The sequence below is a fragment of the Micropterus salmoides genome, unplaced genomic scaffold (genome assembly GCF_014851395.1).
Source record: "Micropterus salmoides isolate LMB-PRFRI ecotype aquatic unplaced genomic scaffold, ASM1485139v1 Ms_hic_scaffold_21, whole genome shotgun sequence".
In the NCBI taxonomy this organism is placed as follows: domain Eukaryota; kingdom Metazoa; phylum Chordata; class Actinopteri; order Centrarchiformes; family Centrarchidae; genus Micropterus; species Micropterus salmoides.
Window position 1 is genome coordinate 22,113,287 of NW_024041262.1, and position 19,333 is coordinate 22,132,619.

The 19,333-nt window shown below is 41.4% G+C and overlaps 2 protein-coding genes across 2 annotated transcripts; both read left to right on the forward strand.

Annotated features, from left to right (window-relative positions):
- The first annotated feature begins 615 nt into the window (after nucleotides 1–615).
- Nucleotides 616–14,478, forward strand: LOC119915980 (ATP-dependent RNA helicase DHX8-like). Its single transcript, XM_038735797.1, is given in 24 exon segments — nucleotides 616–724; nucleotides 1,036–1,121; nucleotides 1,261–1,333; nucleotides 1,643–1,734; nucleotides 3,098–3,204; nucleotides 3,374–3,760; nucleotides 5,672–5,744; nucleotides 5,746–5,817; nucleotides 6,141–6,347; nucleotides 6,486–6,573; nucleotides 8,114–8,211; nucleotides 8,461–8,608; nucleotides 9,132–9,313; nucleotides 9,731–9,925; nucleotides 10,040–10,225; nucleotides 10,330–10,540; nucleotides 10,637–10,818; nucleotides 11,176–11,316; nucleotides 11,412–11,567; nucleotides 11,993–12,130; nucleotides 12,302–12,430; nucleotides 13,100–13,296; nucleotides 13,400–13,579; nucleotides 13,668–14,478. Coding segments are annotated over 24 exon segments (3,657 nt in total). The 3' UTR covers nucleotides 13,888–14,478.
- Nucleotides 14,479–15,283: 805 nt separating this feature from the next.
- Nucleotides 15,284–19,217, forward strand: LOC119915387 (ATP-dependent RNA helicase DHX8-like). The gene is made up of 8 exons (XM_038734906.1): nucleotides 15,284–15,439; nucleotides 15,573–15,658; nucleotides 15,748–15,814; nucleotides 15,898–15,989; nucleotides 16,186–16,291; nucleotides 16,388–16,723; nucleotides 17,017–17,161; nucleotides 19,132–19,217. The coding sequence occupies exons 1-6, from the start codon at nucleotides 15,337–15,339 to the stop codon at nucleotides 16,711–16,713; spliced, it is 780 nt and encodes a 259-aa protein (XP_038590834.1). The 5' UTR covers nucleotides 15,284–15,336; the 3' UTR covers nucleotides 16,714–16,723; nucleotides 17,017–17,161; nucleotides 19,132–19,217.
- Nucleotides 19,218–19,333: the final 116 nt, after the last annotated feature.

Sequence of the window (19,333 nt, forward strand, 5' to 3'; positions counted from 1 at the left end):
TTTTTACATCTAAAATAAAAATTTTCATGCGTTCTTTATTGCACTGTAACAAATTATTTGGGTAACAAGGCTACGTTAGACATAATTTAGCTCTTGCTGTACATCCCAAGGACCATAGCTAGATCTGTAGGCCTACAGAACATAAAACAAACCATTAAATTATTTATGTTGTGCACAATTTTGTAGGATGTTACTAAAATGTGCATTAAACATTTACATGAGCTATACTATTCATAAAACAAAGACCAGGAGCCTAATAATGAGACAAATATGTAGGCTATTTCTTTATTTCACTTTATGTTAAACTGATATACCTCAGAAATGCTGTTGTAAAATTCAGCCTGATGCCAAAACCTAAACGACAAACTGATATGTCAAGTGTGGAGTCATCACATCACTGGTGGCGATGTTGTTAATTTATTGTTAGGAATTTTGGCTCCATCGTGCGGCAAGTAGGAGGAAGTCCCTCAAGACTGGCAACCCCTGCGTGTTTTCGTCATGGTGCCAAAACGGACCAATAGCGAAGCACGTACGAAATAAAGGCGGAAGTTTGCCACATTCAATACGTCTGCTGCTAGCGTTTACTTTCCCTGAACAAAACAAGACTCGTGGAGAATGTCAGACGGCGGAGTTGACGAGCTATCGCAGCTAGAATATTTGTCTTTGGTGTCTAAGGTCTGCACGGAGCTTGACAACCATCTGGGAATAAGTGACAAAGATTTAGGTGTGTATTCTGTGGTCGAGAACAGCCGCGCTAAACGGAAAGTCCTAGCTAACTTGCTAGCTTATGCTAACTAGCTGTTGTTAGCTACCTGCAGTTTCATGTGGTAACGCTGTGAACTGGTGTGTATTTCCAAAAGATTGAGTACTTTTAGGACTGTTGCCACCTATTAAATAGATTTGCGGTCTTGATGTAACTTGAATACCGATTTTTTTTAACGCTTCATCAATGTTAAACAGTGCGAGTTAGCATTACGTTAGCTGCCTAACTTAACTGTTGTTTTGCTCAATTTGTTTTTTTTCTTTGCTTCGCAGCTGAATTTGTCATCGACCTCGCCGAAAAACAACCAACCTTTGACGGATTCAAAGCTCTTTTGCTCCAAAATGGAGCTGAATTCACAGTAAGTTCAACGCTAAACGCGCATCAACAGTAAGTTAATGGTGAAATAAGCTAAACGTAAATTTGTTAACTCTAACGTTAACTGCTAGCTAACCTTAATCCGTATTGTATTTTTTTTTTTTTTGTTGTGTTCATTGTAGGATTCTCTCATCGGTAATTTGCTCAGGCTTATTCAGACTATGCGACCTCCATCCAAAGCATCTACGAGTAAAGGTAGGTTAATGTAACTTCTGAGCTGCCAGAGCATTCATTTACTTTAGTTAAACAGATTTCAACTGGGAGTTTTGTTAAATGACAGCTGCATAATCATATTTTATTATGAGACACTTTGCCCAAACATTCTGTGTAATAATTACTTGTATGTAAAAAAAAAAAAAATTGTACTGGTTAACTGCTACATCTCTGTACATGTCTACAAGAGGATGCTGTCCTATATATATATATATATATGCGCTGTGTCCTCATACATGTCTACTTTGGGAATAAAGAAAACTATAATTATGAATAACTGTCCATTTTCAGCCTCTGAGCCTTTGGTCAAGCCGAAGTCAGAAAAGGAGAAGTTGAAGGAGCTGTTTCCAGCACTTTGTAGACCAAATGATCCAGCACCAAAGGTACATGGCTTTAATTTATTATTTGTAGGTAGTGTCTGTTTGACTTGTAATGCCACCATTACCATTAAAGGTCAAGTAAGTGATTCTCAATTAAAAAAAAAAAAAAACCCAACAACACAGCAAGTATAGCAACAAACATTAGCTAAATTGTGGGTTAGAAAACTGCCCAACAGTTGCTGCTGCAAAGCTAACATGCAGAGAGGATGAGAATGTCCCACAGTTCCAAACAGCGATACTCACAACTCTCCTGCTACTATAACTGACATCACAACAACAGCATGTCTTGGAGAACTAGAAAGTTGAATGTCCTTGGGCAAATGATTTAACCTTACCAGACACACAAATCGTGGCTGGAATAATGTTTGTATTGGGGAATGATCCACTTTGTCTGTTTCCCATTTACAGAGCCAGGGCTGAGTACAAACACCAGTTTTTTTTTGTTTTTCTTCAGCGCACACAGAACAGACAGCTGTCGGACCGTGAGGAGATATTCACTGAATTTGAGAAAGACATGTATTAGATTAGAATCACTTGCCTCGCCTTTTAATGCAAAACAAGGTCTTTACAGATGGATAGATTGTTTTTGTTAGGCTTTTCATATTAACCCTAATATCACAGATCTACAGCTAAAAAGATGTGTACACTTTACATATATGTGGTGCCGTTTATTCATTTTTGAGCAGCTGTGAATCTGCACATTTGAATAATTTTGTCATAGGAGAAGCTGGTCTTGACTCTCCTCTTCGTAATCAATCTGTCAGTGCATCCTTACTAGGAGAATGCTGTGCTTAAATGGGATTGTATGACTTGTGATTTGATTGCCAGGTTGAACACACCCATTGAAAATCAATATGTGATCCCTAACAAGTCAGGTGGGGTGCCTGCCTTTGAACACGAAAAGATTGCACCACCACTGCATTTGACTATACTTTGCGCAGTGTGCCTTAATTGCATGAAAACAAGAGGCAAGCTTGGTGTTCTGGAGAAGAGTTGTCAGACATGTTTTTAATTTTGATGGATCATTTTAAAGCCTTTATTGGCTGATTACGTGCTGATATTAACGTGCATCCCTAAGTAGCATTGAAGCTCACACAAGTCCGCACCTCGCTGTGTGTGTGTGTGTGTGTGCGTGTGCGTGCGCATCTTCAAAGTTAGAAATAGACTGTATACTTGCAGCGTTCGCCTCTGAGTTGCCATGTTTACAAAACTCATGAACGCATCTGCCTTTAGTTCAATTTATTCTTGAAATTTGCCTTTGTGAATACTATACAAAAATAATTTGATTGGAAACTAATCAAAGGTGTTAACCCTTGAAATAAACTGTATTATGCTGCTAATTTGTTTGTATGATGGACTTTCTCAGAAGCTGCTAGATGAAGATGATGTGAAGGTAGCAGCTGATGCCATGAAAGAGCTGGAGATGTTTATGCCCAGTGTCAGTGGGTCAGACTCTAAAAGCAGCAAGAGCAGGTAAGCTGGCTAAGGACACGGGTCACATTTCTGCATGCCTTCATGAAATAGACATTTTACATGTGAGTGATGTTTGCTTTGTTTCATATAGGAAACAAAAATATCACTACCAACAAGTTGTCATAGCTACATGTTGGTGGCTTTTGACGGTTACTTTTCCCACTTGTAGGTCAGAAAAGAGCAGACGCCACAGCCGAAGTCGCAGCAGAAGCAGAGAAAAAGACAGACACAGAGACCGGGACCGAGATAGAGATCGGGAGAAGGACAGGAAGAGACGGCATCGTTCTCACTCCCGGTCCAGGTCTCGCTCCAGGGACCGTGATCGGCACAGAGATAGAGAGAGAGACAGAGATCGCGGCAAAAGAAGAGACAAATCTTCCCGTTGGACTGAGCGCTCACCGAGCCCCAAAAAAGACCAAGACAGAGACTCTGACCGCTGGAAGGACAAACATGTGGACCGCCCTCCACCAGAGGAGCCTTCTGTTGGAGACATCTACAACGGCAAAGTCACCAGTATCATGCAGTTTGGATGCTTTGTTCAGCTGGAGGGATTAAGGTCAGTAAAGTGATATTAACACAACATTAACCTAACGTTAGGGTGGCAGCTTAGCCTACTGCTTACCAATGAAGAATTATAAATGTTATATTTTTTGTCCCAATCAAAAACATCAGTTATATTATCTATAAATTGGATACAACGGTTCAGGTCTGCGCTCAGGTTGCATATGGATTCCTATGGTGCATACATGGAACATACAGTGGGTACGGAAAGTATTCTGACCCCTTTAAATTTTTCACTCTTTGTTTCATTGCAGCCATTTTCCAAAAATCAAAAAAGTTCATTTTATTTCTCAGTAATGTACACTCAGCACCCCATCTTGACAGAAAAAAACAGAAATGTAGAAATTTTTGCAAATTTATTAAAAAAGAAAAACTGAAATATCACATGGTCATAAGTATTCAGACCCTTTGCCGTGACACTCATATTTAACTCAGGTGCTGTCTATTTCTTCTGATCATCCTTGAGATGGTTCTACACCTTCATTTGAGTCCAGCTGTGTTTGATTATACTGATTGGACTTGATTAGGAAAGCCACACACCTGTCTATATAAGACCTTACAGCTCACAGTGCATGTCAGAGCAAATGAGAATCATGAGGTCAAAGGAACTGCCTGAAGAGCTCAGAGACAGAATTGTGGCAAGGCAAAGATCTGGCCAAGGTTACAAAAAAATTTCTGCTGCACTTAAGGTTCCTAAGAGCACAGTGGCCTCCATAATCCTCAAATGGAAGACGTTTGGGACGACCAGAACCCTTTCTAGAGCTGGCCGTCCGGCCAAACTGAGCTATCGGGGGAGAAGAGCCTTGGTGAGAGAGGTAAAGAAGAACCCAAAGGTCACTGTGGCTGAGCTCCAGAGATGCAGTCGGGAGATGGGAGAAAGTTGTAGTAAGTCAACCATCACTGCAGCAATCCACCAGTCGGGGCTTTATGGCAGAGTGGCCCGACGGAAGCCTCTCCTCAGTGCAAGACACATGAAAGCCCGCATGGAGTTTGCTAAAAAACACCTGAAGGACTCCAAGATGGTGATAAATAAGATCCTCTGGTCTGATGAGACCAAGATAGAACTTTTTGGCCTTAATTCTAAGCGGTATGTGTGGAGAAAACCAGGCACTGCTCATCACCTGTCCAATACAGTCTCAACAGTGAAGCATGGTGGTGGCAGCATCATGCTGTGGGGGTGTTTTTCAGCTGCAGGGACAGGACGACTGGTTGCAATCGAGGGAAAGATGAATGCGGCCAAGTACAGGGATATCCTGGACGAAAACCTTTTCCAGAGTGCTCTGGACCTCAGACTGGGCCGAAGGTTTACCTTCCAACAAGACAATGACCCTAAGCACACCGCTAAAATAACGAAGGAGTGGCTTCACAACAACTCCGTGGCTGTTCTTGAATGGCCCAGCCAGAGCCCTGACTTAAACCCAATTGAGCATCTCTGGAGAGACCTGAAAATGGCTGTCCACCAACATTTACCATCCAACCTGACAGAACTGCAGAGGATCTGCAAGGAGGAATGGCAGAGGATACCCAAATCCAGATGTGAAAAACTTGTTGCATCTTTCCCAAAACGACTCATGGCTGTATTAGATCAAAAGGGTGCTTCTACTAAATACTGAGCAAAGGGTCTGAATACTTATGACCATGTGATATTTCAGTTTTTCTTTTTTAATAAATTTGCAAAAATTTCTACATTTCTGTTTTTTTCTGTCAAGATGGGGTGCTGAGTGTACATTACTGAGAAATAAAATGAACTTTTTTGATTTTTGGAAAATGGCTGCAATGAAACAAAGAGTGAAAAATTTAAAGGGGTCTGAATACTTTCCGTACCCACTGTAAGTTACCAGTAATGAACTGCATTGTCTGTTATTCTGCTAGTAAAGTTAATCATGTTGTGTTCTTTTGTATGTAGGAAACGATGGGAGGGTTTGGTCCACATTTCTGAACTGCGTAGAGAGGGCCGCGTGGCCAACGTGGCTGATGTTTGTAAGCAAAGGCCAAAGAGTCAAAGTCAAGGTGCTCTCATTCACTGGCTCGAAGACCAGCCTCAGTATGAAGGTAAGAAGATAACAATTTATTAAACACATCTGTGAAGTTGCACTGAATAGAATAAATTAATTGGCGTGTGCGCAGAATTTAGAAGGAAGATTTTCAGAATTCTTTGTGTGACTGAGGTTGGAAAATGGAGATCTTGATAGCAGCAGGTGTTCCCTTTATAGCAGAGCAGATAGTGGTTTGAGCCAATGAGTCATTATCAACTAAATTAGCGTTTAAGCCTCTGACTTTCCCATGAGCAAAATTTGGATAGTATATCATTATGGGACCTTTTCTCAGGGAAGAAGTACGTAAATGGCCTAATTTTCTCCTCCTTTCTATACCAGGATGTGGACCAAGAGACGGGAGAAGACCTCAACCCCAACAGGAGGAGGAATGCGGGCCCAGACGGAGGGGAGGAGATCTCCATGAGGAACCCCGACCGGCCGAGCAACCTGAACCTTGGCCACGCCCCTGAGCTGGAGCAAGACGACACCCTGGAGCGCAAGAGGCTCACCAAAATTTCTGACCCAGAGAAGTGGGAGATCAAACAGGTGGGTCTATACAGTATGTATTCGTGCACACATTCGAGGTGACAAAAACTGCTTAAATCTTTGAGGAAAACACTAAATCCCTTTTGTGAAGGTGTATTTTATCACATGCAAATACTCATGCTCTTTGTCTGCCCCCAGATGATTGCTGCCAATGTCTTGTCGAAAGAAGAGTTCCCAGATTTTGATGATGAGACTGGGATCCTTCCTAAAGTTGATGATGAAGAGGGTAAGAAATGAATTGTTCTCTCTCACAGGCTCCGCCCTCTACTGGACTCTATGGGTACTACCTCCTCCAATCACACGCACGCACTTGCCGACTGAAATTTTATCGTGCACGTAGCCGACCAATAGGACACCGCTAGCAATACGTGCGTGACGTATAAATAGCAGTGTCCCTACTGCCTCAGCATCCTTTTTTCTTCAGCAAAGGGTGAACTGCTCACTGCAGCTATCTCTCCTGTCACGGGGGGTTTGGTGACAGAACAGTCTTCACCCACTCCCTTGTGATGCGCTTTCTGCAGGGTGTGAGAAGACAGCAACCGGTGTCGTGTCTCTCTGCGCCTCCATTGGACTTGCTGCTTGTGTTGGTGGCTCTAATATCTGCACCTTATGAGCCCCTGGAGCTGTCCTCATTGAAAATGCTATTTCTTGAACAGCCCTGCGACAGCTGTGTGCCTGTCTGTTCACCCCAGCTGCATGCTGGTTTTTGGTGTCCACAGTGCAGCTGGATTGAGACAACACACCTCCTTTTGTTCTTAAGAACATAAGGAGCATGTTCAGGTCCAGGACAATAAATCTGGATGCTTTCTAACCCCCTACCCCACTTAGGGTGCAAGAAGGTGAGAGTGCATCTGTTGTGTCCATGTGTACTAGGCTAACGTCCTATGTAGAGCACACAGCCCCCATTTGATGCACTGGTCAGCTGTTTGTTTCAGTGATGGTGCAGTCAGTAAAACCCTGTCCAAGAAGAGCCTGGCCTGCTGGCTTTGTGAGTGAATCTCCCAAAACTGTACACGGGCGGGAACAGACCCACCCTTAGCAGTGCGTGCACATTCCACTTGGAAGTGTCTACGACCCTTTTTCAGCTGGGTGTGTGTGGAAGAGATCTATACAATGGCATCTTGGCCCTTACTGTGCCCATTTGTGCGTTTCTATCTATTGGATATGCTCCTTCTCGGGATCCAGCTCGCAAGTGTGACCTAGAGTCCAGTAGAGGGCTCCGCCTGTGCTTATAGAACTAGGGTTACCATATCGTAACCTTCGTTTCCACCCATCACAGAACCAGTTCAGAAACACAATGCGTTTTTTACTAGTGTGTTTCTTCAGTAAAAAACGTTTTTTGTTTTTTTTTTGTTTGTTTTTTTGTGTCTATACAAAGTATATTTATATTGATTTCCAAAAACTTTGGTACAGACATTGATGTTACAGAGGTTGAACTGTAATAACTTTAGTGAACCCTTAACTTTTAATATAGTAGTATAAATGCATGGCTATGTGCGTAGTACGCCATAGGCTACGCATCTAGACCGACGCAGGAGTATAAATCACGCTTTAGCTGTACTTTGTGTTCCATGCTAATTAGCAAATGTTAACATTCTTACACTAAGTGGAGCCAGTGAACGTTATACCGGCTAAAGATTAGCTTTTAGCTCAAAGCACCATGCGTGGCTGTAGACTCCTAGTCCTACATTTTTATGAAATGTGAATTAGAGGGAACTGCTTACTCCCATTGATCTTGTTCACTGCTCTTGTTCACTGCTATTCAGATGAAGATTTGGAAATTGAGCTGGTTGAAGAAGAACCCCCGTTCCTGAGGGGACACACCAAACAAAGCATGGACATGAGCCCTGTCAAGATTGTCAAGGTACGGTATCATGCTAAGACAACATGAGAACTCACTTGAAATAGTCTGTGTAGTTTAGAATTTTGACACTTAGTGAACAATTTGAAATGTTTAGTAGAAAAATTATTCTTAGAGAAGATGTTATTACTATATATGTTTAATTGATGTTTAACACACATTTTCAGTGAATGTAATTATAAACAGCCTCTATAGCTTGAAGAAAAATTTACATTTTAAGTGACATAATCCTGTGTTTCCCTCTGTACATAGAATCCAGATGGCTCTCTGTCTCAAGCGGCCATGATGCAGAGCGCCCTGGCTAAGGAGAGACGAGAGCTTAAGCAGGCTGCACGAGAGGCAGAGATGGACTCCATCCCCATGGGGCTGAATAAACACTGGGTCGACCCGCTGCCAGACGGTTAGAAATATATTAGATGTGCATATTAAGTAATTACTAAGTCACAGATGTTGAAGTATGGTTGAATCAGTGTGGAGCAATAAAATGAGCACATTGATCATATTAACCATCTCTGTTCAGGTTTTATATAAATATTAGTTGAGTTTTTAATATGTGCTTTTGGTGCTTAAGCTTGAAATATCAGAATCCATTTTATCTGTGTGATAGGCATTTTTTATTAAAACCACAGCCCAGTCTGAGTCAGACATGAGACTAGCTTCATGACGGCAGACAGCACTCCTCTGGTTTTCCAGTACTGGAGATGGTTATCTGTCTTCCTGCTGCCCGATATCTGGCCAGATGGAATAGTCTTGCCATGGTTAAGTGTGCTTCATGGTCTAGAGAGTTTCCCCATTGGGCATTATCACCCCCTTAATTGGCAGATGTGACAGTGACCCATTGATGCGATGAGTTTTTAGTTAAAGTGTTAAGAAAAGATGCATTTTTCTTCATTATCAAGCACACTTCTACTGCTCTTTCACAGCTGATGGTAGGCAGATTGCTGCCAACATGAGAGGCATTGGCATGATGCCCAATGACATCCCAGAGTGGAAGAAGCATGCTTTTGGAGGCAACAAGGCTTCCTATGGAAAGAAGACCCAGCTCTCCATCTTGGAACAGAGGGAGAGCCTGCCCATCTACAAGCTGAAGGAGCAGCTCATTCAGGTTTGTCAGTTAAAAACAAAACCCAAAGAGTTTCAGAAATTTAGTTGGATGCAAAGCATCAATGGAGTTTATTTTTGATTCTGATTAGGTGGTATTGAAAATGTGATTATCCTTTAATAAGCAGATGTTGATGCTTTGGTACATTTATGCTTCTGCCAAATCTAAATGAGCAGATTTTTTTTCTTCTAATGCTGACAATGTCGAATATCAAACAACCCCTACAGAAATGTCGCTAAAGAGAAATTCAGTACCATTGCCACAACACAGATGGTCGCATCTGCAGCATCATTCTTACGTTGATATTTACTTTACCTTTTTGTAGCTGTATTCCATTAAACTATGATTAAATGCAAAATGGGGAATAGCTTCCATTCAAGGGCCAGCTTATAACATTTTCTCTCTGCTAATCTGTCACAGGCTGTACATGACAACCAGATCCTGATTGTGATCGGAGAGACAGGGTCTGGTAAGACCACGCAGATCACTCAGTACCTGGCGGAGGCAGGCTACACCACCAGGGGGAAGATTGGCTGTACGCAGCCCCGTCGTGTGGCCGCCATGTCAGTGGCCAAGAGAGTGTCTGAGGAGTATGGTTGCTGTCTAGGACAAGAGGTGAGTGATTTGTCCTTTACTGTGTTCCCATCTGATGGTATTAGTAAGATTATAGATCAAGATTATTATAACTTAGTTTAATCTCTAGAGGGCTAATATAATTTTTTTGTCCAGGTGGGTTACACCATCCGTTTCGAGGACTGCACCAGCCCAGAGACGGTGATCAAGTACATGACAGACGGTATGCTGTTGAGAGAGTGCCTGATCGACTCTGAATTGGGCCAGTACGCCATTATCATGTTGGATGAAGCTCACGAGAGGACCATACACACTGATGTTCTCTTTGGTTTGCTCAAGAAGGTAAGCAAGAAGCGCAGAGAGCTGTGTATTCATATGTTTTGGGGGGGAAAAAAATTAATTTAAAAAAAGGAAACGCTGAGTATTTTTTTTTTTGTCTGTCTCAGACTGTGCAGAAACGCACAGACATGAAGCTGATTGTAACATCAGCTACACTGGATGCTGTGAAGTTCTCTCAGTATTTCTATGAAGCACCCATCTTCACCATCCCTGGAAGAACTTATCCGGTTGAGGTTCTCTACACCAAAGAACCTGAGACAGACTACCTGGATGCCAGTCTCATCACAGTCATGCAGATTCATCTGACTGAACCTCCAGGTATGATTTTTAAAATCTTAAACACACAGGTGTTCTTTTCACCAGTAGACTCTAACATCAGTCCATGTTAAACTCTCTTTCCAAATCTCTGTCCAGGGGACGTCCTGGTGTTTCTAACTGGACAGGAAGAGATCGACACCGCCTGCGAGATCCTGTATGAGAGAATGAAGTCACTGGGGCCTGATGTTCCTGAACTGATTATTCTGCCAGTTTATTCTGCTCTGCCCAGTGAGATGCAGACCAGGATATTTGACCCTGCACCCCCAGGAAGCAGAAAGGTCCCCACATTTAACATCTCCCAAACATATTGGAAAATAGACGTATCTATTCCATTGCATTGTAAAATGGCCTGTATGTGTTTATGGTCTATGTTTAATGCATGGTAGTCCAAAAAATATGCTAGTTCTGGAAATGATTTCATTGCTATCTTGGCTATCTTTCTGCATTACTGATATAAACGGTCTCCTTTTTTTTTGTATGAAATGTCCTGCAAACTATTCAGTCTCTGTGTATGGTGGTAAAATTAACAAGAGTAGGCCCAGGCTGAGTTTAATAGGCAGTGATCATGGCACAAAAAACAATCTTAATTTATATATGTTTGGAGCAAATGTGAAATATTTTTATTTTCCCCCTAGGTGGTCATTGCCACAAATATTGCAGAGACATCTCTGACCATTGATGGAATCTATTACGTAGTGGACCCTGGTTTTGTCAAGCAAAAAGTCTACAACTCTAAGACTGGCATCGACCAGCTGGTGGTGACTCCCATCTCACAGGTATAATATTGTTATGTGCTTGATATTGCAGAAGAAGAATACCAAATGTTACCTTTTATATTTAGCATGTTTAATTGGAAGCAATTCAATTTCAGGCCCAGGCCAAGCAGAGGGCAGGGCGAGCCGGCAGAACAGGCCCAGGGAAGTGTTACAGGCTCTACACGGAGAGAGCCTACAGAGACGAGATGTTGACAACCAACGTGCCAGAGATCCAGAGAACCAACTTGGCCAGCACTGTGCTCTCTCTGAAGGTAAACAGCCACTTAGCAGCCAACATGTTACTATTGTACATGTCATCTTTTGCTATTGAGGTGAGCAGCAGGTACAAACGCAGCTTGGATATCAAAGGAATGGAGCGGGTATGTATTCACAGTAGATTTTATGGCCGCGTGAGACATGGAGTGTACTTAAGTGAAGTCACAGACAATGTGTATACAGGAATTTGTTTTCAAAATAAGGTTCTAGTATAATGCCACTTATCATTTAGATAAAATAAGCAATTACAGTTTTAAGATTAATCTCTTGTATAAAAGTTTGCAATGCAGCAACATTTGAGTATAGTAAAACAAAAAAAGTTGCAGCTAAACTTTTGCGGTCTTCAGTTTAGGTTTTCATAAAAAAAAAAAACATACTACATTGGTGTCACTTTTTCCCTAATTTATGTTTCGTCCACTAGGCAATGGGCATCAATGACCTCCTGTCTTTTGACTTCATGGACGCTCCTCCCATGGAGACTCTGATCACAGCCATGGAGCAGCTCTACACTCTGGGAGCTCTGGATGATGAAGGTTTACTCACACGGCTGGGTAGAAGGGTGAGGAGTGCTTTTACTTGGTGGTTTTCCTCATCTGTAAAGAGGAAGAGAATAAATCAGATCACATTTCATGATGTGTCACTGTGTGGTTACTTTGTTTTTTTTATAATGCCTTTCACTTCCCCCTTGTCGTCTTTTTTTTAAGTATCTCTACAATTATCTGTCTTGTAGATGGCTGAGTTTCCTCTGGAGCCAATGCTGTGTAAGATGTTGATCATGTCTGTCCATCTGGGCTGCAGTGAAGAGATGCTCACCATCGTGTCAATGCTGTCTGTGCAGAACGTCTTCTACAGACCTAAGGTATGCCCCCCACTACACTTTATATTCAGTATGAATTAAAAGTATGTATTTGTGAGTGGACTATCCAACGAAGGTTAAAATGAAGGGCAACTGGACTTGGTTGAAGCTACTGGAAGACGTTTCGTCCCTTATCCAAAGGACTTCTTCAGTTCAGAACTGAAGAAGTCCTTTGGATAAGGGACGAAACGTCTTCCAGTAGCTTCAACCAAGTCCAGTTGCCCTTCATTTTAACCTTCGTTGGATAACTATGACCTGGATGACTGAGAATCTTCATAGACATCTTGTGAGTGGACTGTTTTTCATTTTTGTGGATTAGGGATACAACATAGCAGTGCTTGTCACAGTCCATGGGAACTAATAATAAAGAGATATTTACATGAATGAGTTTTGCTCTGTGTATACATAATGTAAAAATAACTTATGGTTTATTATAAAAGAAAATACAGATGGGTTAGCATATATATTTGTTTGCGGAAAAAACATTTTAACAAAAAATTAAAATAAATAATCCCTTTCTTTGCTTCTTAGAATTCTACTTGAGTTTATTCATCAACTCGTGACAGTTTGTCCACTCATCATCTGATCTTAATTCCCCTGTGTAAAGATCCATACGGTGCCTTGATTGTTCTTCATTTTCCCATTTGTATATTTCTTTTTCTTGTGTTAAAGGACAAGCAGGCTTTGGCTGACCAGAAGAAGGCAAAGTTTCACCAACCAGAGGGTGATCACCTTACGCTGCTGGCTGTCTACAACTCCTGGAAGAACAACAAGTTCTCCAACCCCTGGTGTTATGAGAACTTCATTCAGGCTCGCTCCCTGCGCAGAGCCCAAGACATCCGCAAACAGATGCTGGGGATCATGGACAGGTATAATTGTCAAGATGACCAAATAGCAGAATCACAACGCATGAAATAATGATCATATCTTTCTGGTTTCTCATGAACCTTCAACATGCTTGCTTCTCTTCAGGCATAAACTGGATGTGGTGTCTTGTGGCAAAGCCACAGTACGGGTCCAGAAAGCAATCTGCAGTGGCTTCTTTCGTAATGCTGCCAAAAAGGATCCTCAAGAGGGCTACCGCACCCTTATAGACCAGCAAGTTGTATACATCCACCCCTCCAGTGCTCTCTTCAATCGCCAGCCTGAGTGGTACGACAGCACCTCAGCTCAACCTTTTTAGCATTCAAAGAAGAAATAAAGGCCCTTTTTTATAATAATTCATTTCTCTTATCCACAGGGTTGTTTACCACGAATTGGTGCTGACTACCAAGGAGTACATGCGGGAGGTGACTACCATCGACCCTCGATGGCTGGTGGAGTTTTCACCTGCTTTCTTCAAAGTGTCCGACCCCACACGCCTCAGCAAGCAGAAGAAACAACAGCGCCTCGAGCCTCTGTACAACCGTTACGAGGAACCCAACGCATGGAGAATCTCTCGTGCCTTCAGACGGCGTTGATATGTGTGACGTCACAAATGCAAAACGGAAAGGCTTTGACAGTGATGAAGTTGAATGCATTGTCCTGTATCAGCACTGGACATGTGATCACATTCTGGTGGTTAAAGGTTTTATCATCACTCCTTTTGAAACATGTAAACATTTATACATTTCCCCACAGCTGATCCTAAATTCGTCTGTTTGAGTTTAGGTGGAAATTTTAGTGTCATTATTTTAGAAAACCTGGAGCATTACTTTTCATTCACTAATACAAAAACAAAAAGCAAACTTCCATATCTGTCCCTCGAGACTGTAGTTTTAAAGAAGATCTTTGAGGAGATTCTGCAGCACAGTGGACTATTTATTTTGACTCTGTAAATTACAATAGCATAATGTTATGCCAAATAAGGACTTGATTGAATCGAAATGGGCCTGTATGTTTCAGTCGTTCATACTATGGTGTCAGACCATAAGAATGGAACAGCATATAACGTATGTTAGAGTTTGTACTATAACTGGGACTGTATGTGTCTGTATTTGAGACTGTTGCTTTGCTATACTTGCTAGTGGAACTATGAAAATGTGTCTTCATTAAATGCTAAATTTTCTTAAGCCTGTGATTTTGTTGTGAACTTTTAGTAGATACAGAGGCTACTATACTTTATTGTTCTGAGAGAGAGATTGTGGTGATGTAGCTCGCACACACACACATACATACATACATTTGAATGGGAACATTTCTAAAATACTTTTAAACCAGACCAATAGGTTTGAATGTTTATATAATATGTTAAATCGTAAGATTGTCTATGGATATAGTAAAATATGAAACTAGTATAACTGCCTACTGCAGTCATAGCATTGTGTTATGGTTGCTTGTCTGGTTCACATAAAAATAGTACCAATAAACCAATGTCTCCGGTACCTGCTCCAAACAGATGAAAAATGGACCAGACCCCCCAAAAAACAGATTGCAATGCAAGTGCCCAAACTGATGAAATCCAATCCAAAAGTGAGCAACTTTATGGCGCGCATGTCCATTTGAGCTTGTACTCTGTTCAAATCTAGCCACAATATATATAATTTGAGGAAGAATGCAGAAACCTTGCTTAAATAAAAATAGTAATGTGACACAAAATACTCAACATGTCAAAACTAAAAGCCCTTACTATATGGAAATATCTCCCTGTTTAAATTGTTTATGCTGATTCATTCATGCATAAGCATCATATTAATGTTGCAGCTGTTTGAAGGAGAATAAATGTTTTGTATGTAAAAGTTACTGTAGCCATGAAATGCATGTCGTGGAGTACAATATTAGTGTCTTTGGACGAACTTGAGTGGTTTTAATGTGTGAACAGTTGTATCTGCGTGTTGGCCGTTAGGGGGCAGCAGCGCTGAAACACGTCGCTGGAGCTCAAACTAAAGAAGTACAACCGCTTCCTGGTCAGGTCAAAATAAACAAGAGAAATGGCTACTTCAGACGAAATTAAACGTCTTGAATATTTATCTTTGGTGTCAAAGGTGTGCACGGAGCTGGAGAATCATCTGGGAATAAGCGAGAAAGATCTGGGTAACGTTACGTTGCATGGCAGCATTGTTTTCTCATTCACGTTGATAAGAAACAGGCATGATATAATGTTGACTGTACCAGTGTCTCAAAGTGCGTGGATGGTTAACGTTAAACACCAGTTGCTGTTTTGCAGCTGAATTCATAATCAGTCTGGCAGAAAAACACCCAACATTTGAGGAATTCAAAGCAGTTCTGTCTGAAAATGGAGCAGATTTTACAGTAAGCCTGCAACTAAACAAACACATTTTCTTTGTTGCTGCTGCTGCTGCTGCATTGTGTTTTCTCACTAAACCCATTTATTTTTTCAGGATACCCTCATTGGTAATTTGCTTAGACTCATTCAGAGGATGCGAGCCATACCGTCAACAAGTGAAGGTACAGGGACCTTTTAATATATTTTAATACCTTAGGTTTACAGGACTATTGTCAAATAATCTGTTCTCTATTGTGTATGACAGCTCATCAGCCAGAGGCCAAGACAAAGAGTGAGAAGGACAAGATGAAAAAGAAATACCCTGCCTTATGTAAACCAGATGCTTCTGTGTGGATGGTAAGGCTCATTTAATGACAGTTTCTTCTTCTTTCTTTTTTATTTAAACCTTTTGTAACTTCCGGGAAGCCTCTAAAGTCTCTTTGTCAGTGGGAAAATCAGCAATGGCAAGAATAGCACATTTCAGGAGCTACTGCAGTTTGTAAACTTCATGAGGTTGTGGATATATTGTCACAAATTTTTACCTCTCCTTCAGATTCCACCATGCCACACAGATAAAGATGATGAGCAAGTCGCTGCAGCAGCCATGAAGGAGCTGGAGATGCTCATGCCTAACTTCTGTGGGAAAGCTCTGATAATGGGTAATTTAAAAAAGGGTTTTGTCCTAAAAGTGGATACCTGCCTGGAAAAGAAGCGGCTCTCACTGGGAGTAAAAATTGGACTTCTGTTTTTCTCAGGTCAGCCGAGCCTTTGCACAGAGAAGGAGGTCGAGACACAGACAGAGAAGGCGGACGTAAGCGAAGTCGTTCTCGCTCCAGATCAAGAGATCGTGACGGACAAACGAACCCCAAGCGCAGAAGGAAACGGGTGTCTCGCTGGAGTGACCGTCCACCGAGCCCACACAGAGACGATGACAACAACAACAACAACAAGGATGACAAAGACTCTAATCGCTGGAATGATAGACTTGTGGATCGGCCTCCGCCAGAAGAGCCTGTTGTGGGCGACATCTACAATGGCAAAATCAGCAGTATTATGCAGTTTGGCTGTTTTGTGCAACTAGAGGGCCTCAGGTTAGTAAGATAAATGGCATCTTTACTGTCCTGCACAGCAATACAGTAAGACAAAATCTATTTTAATATTTAGTTTTTTAGGATTTCAGTGTGCTTGTTTGTCTTGTAGCCTACTTCTTATAATGTAGATTTTAGTGTTTCTAATAAATTTAGATTAATTCAGATCGTGTTTTTGTTTTTCCTCGCATGTTATGTTGCATTCAGATTGGTTTTGGCGAGTGTCTGCCTATAATGTTCTTTTGGGGTTTGCACCCTAATACTGACCTGTAGTGTATAACTGTCATTGTCTGCAGAAAACGCTGGGAAGGCCTGGTGCACATCTCAGAGTTGCGCAAAGAAGGACGTATAGCCAATGTGGCTGATGTGGTGACCAAAGGCCAAAAGGTGAAGATCAAAGTGCTGTCATTCACTGGAACCAAAGCCAGCCTTAGCATGAAGGTGAGTCATGTATAAAGTGGTGGAAGAAAAGTTGGGTTGAACACAACACCGTAAGGAAGCGAGAGAAATCCATTTGCTGTGATAGATGTAAAAAAAGGAGTTAAATAGAATATAAAGTTTAAGTAAGATCTTAACTTCAAATTTGTCTTAATAAAAAGCAGCAGCAAAAGAAAAATGCATTGACAAGTTTTTCTAAATCCTGCTGAGACAGGCCAGGACTTTTTAATTCTTGATATACCATTCTGGTGATAGTAGGCTGACTTTGTAATTATCTTAATGTGGCTGTTGAAATTCATGTCAGTCCATGACTGCACCAACATTTCTGTCTTGGTTTGTGGTTTTTAAGATTGCTGACGTTTAATCGTTCTTCCATGGCTCCAAATGGTTATGTAAATTTGTACTGTGCCAGAAAGTCCCAACCAGTTTTCCAGTAAGTCTAGTAATATGATGTGGTAGACTGTTTCAAATGCAGCACTGAGATCCAGTAATACCATGACTGAAAATCTGCCACTCTCTGTTTAAATGGATATCACTGAAGACCTTAATAAGCAGTCTCAGTGCTGTGGTGTGATTGAAATCCTTACTGGAAGACATCAAAACAGTTGTTTAGTGCCAATAAGTTGCTCAGCAGAATAGATTTTCTAATTATTGTTACTTAAAAACAGGAGGTTTGATATGGGTCTATAATTGCTAATTAGTGACTTGTCTAGATTGTTCTTTTTTAAGAGTGGTTTGATGACTGCAGTTTTCAGGGCATGTGAGAAGAAACCCGAGAGAAGAGAAGTGTTTAAAATTTGTAGAAAATCTGAGGCCATGAAATTAGAAGTATTTTTGAAAAAGCCTTGGCAGAAGTTGAAGGCAGCAGCAGGAGGATTTCAGATGTTGTATAAGGTTTTTTTTGACTGATGGGATCAAATTGTGTCATGCTTTTTGAATTGATTTGTGGACACAAGGATAACGCATATCCTGTACCTGATTTGGAGGTAGTGACTGCCTGTCTAATTTTTAAAATGTTTTCAGTGAAGAAGGAGGAATTTAGGAGGTTTAGAAGCTACTGACACAGGAGGATTGTTAGAACAGTTAGGATAGTTGTTTTTGGCAATGATGTCAGATTTCTCAGTTCTAAATCATAAATGCGAATTATAGATGTCCTTATGAACCTGGAGATATGTTTTTCCACCACCAGCCTTCAGTTTTTCAACACTTTCTTTTTAATTCTTCCCAGTGTGGCATCTCTCCATGGAGATCTTCTCTTACCAGAGATCGCCTTCACCTTAGAGGGTGCAATGGCATCAGTGACCTTTTGTAATCTTTGAATTGAAATGATCTACAAGCTCATTGACTGAGTCCCACGAGAGGGCAGGTGTGGAAGAGAAAGCCTAAATAAATATTTCACTTGTGTTTTCAGTGATACGGCGTTTTGTGAATACCTCTGTTTGAACGTTCATGTGCACGGAGATAGCACTTTCAAAGAAAACACAGGAATGATCAGCGGGAGCAACGTCAGTCACCATAACCTTGGAAATATTCAGATCCTGAGAGATGTTTAAGTCCAGAGTGTGCTCCTTATGTGTGTGGGCTCTGTCACATGCTGAGTCAGTCCATAATAATCAAGAACTCAGCACAGTTCTTTAGTCTCTTTTTTTCTGTGGGTTGCCAACATGGAAGGTAACATCACCAACAACAACCACACATTCAACATCAGATTAAAGATAGTAGTTCAGTAAAGTCATTAAGCTGCTAGCAGAAACAAAAACAAGAATATTAGCAAAAGAATGCAAGCAGTGGGCGAGAGCAAGCAACAAGCTTGTGCACTTAAAAAATAAAAAGGAAGGAAACTAAATGTAGCATAGTGAAAACAGCAACCTGCTGGTTACAGTGCATTACAAATATATTTGTTTAACGTGTTAAACTAATGCATGCATATCACTTACGTTCAGTAAAATAACTGGTTTCTCAAATGCTGCCAGGATGTGGACCAGGAGACAGGGGAGGACCTGAACCCCAACCGGAGACGGAACCTGGACCCTGGAGCTGGAGACGAGCCATGAGGAACCCTGACCGCCCTGTTGAAGCCAGCGTGCTGGAAGTAGAGGAAAACCCAACAGAACGCAAACGGCTCGCCAAGATAACTGACCTTGAAAAGTGGGAGATTAAACAGGTATATATCAA

Coding starts and splice junctions, on each gene's coding strand:
- LOC119915387 (XM_038734906.1), top strand. CDS start 15,337: ATGGCTACTTCAGACGAAATTAAACGTCTTGAATATTTATCTTTGGTG. Junction 15,659..15,747: donor AAAATGGAGCAGATTTTACA/GTAAGCCTGCAA, acceptor TTATTTTTTCAG/GATACCCTCATTGGTAATTT. Junction 16,292..16,387: donor TGGGAAAGCTCTGATAATGG/GTAATTTAAAAA, acceptor TGTTTTTCTCAG/GTCAGCCGAGCCTTTGCACA.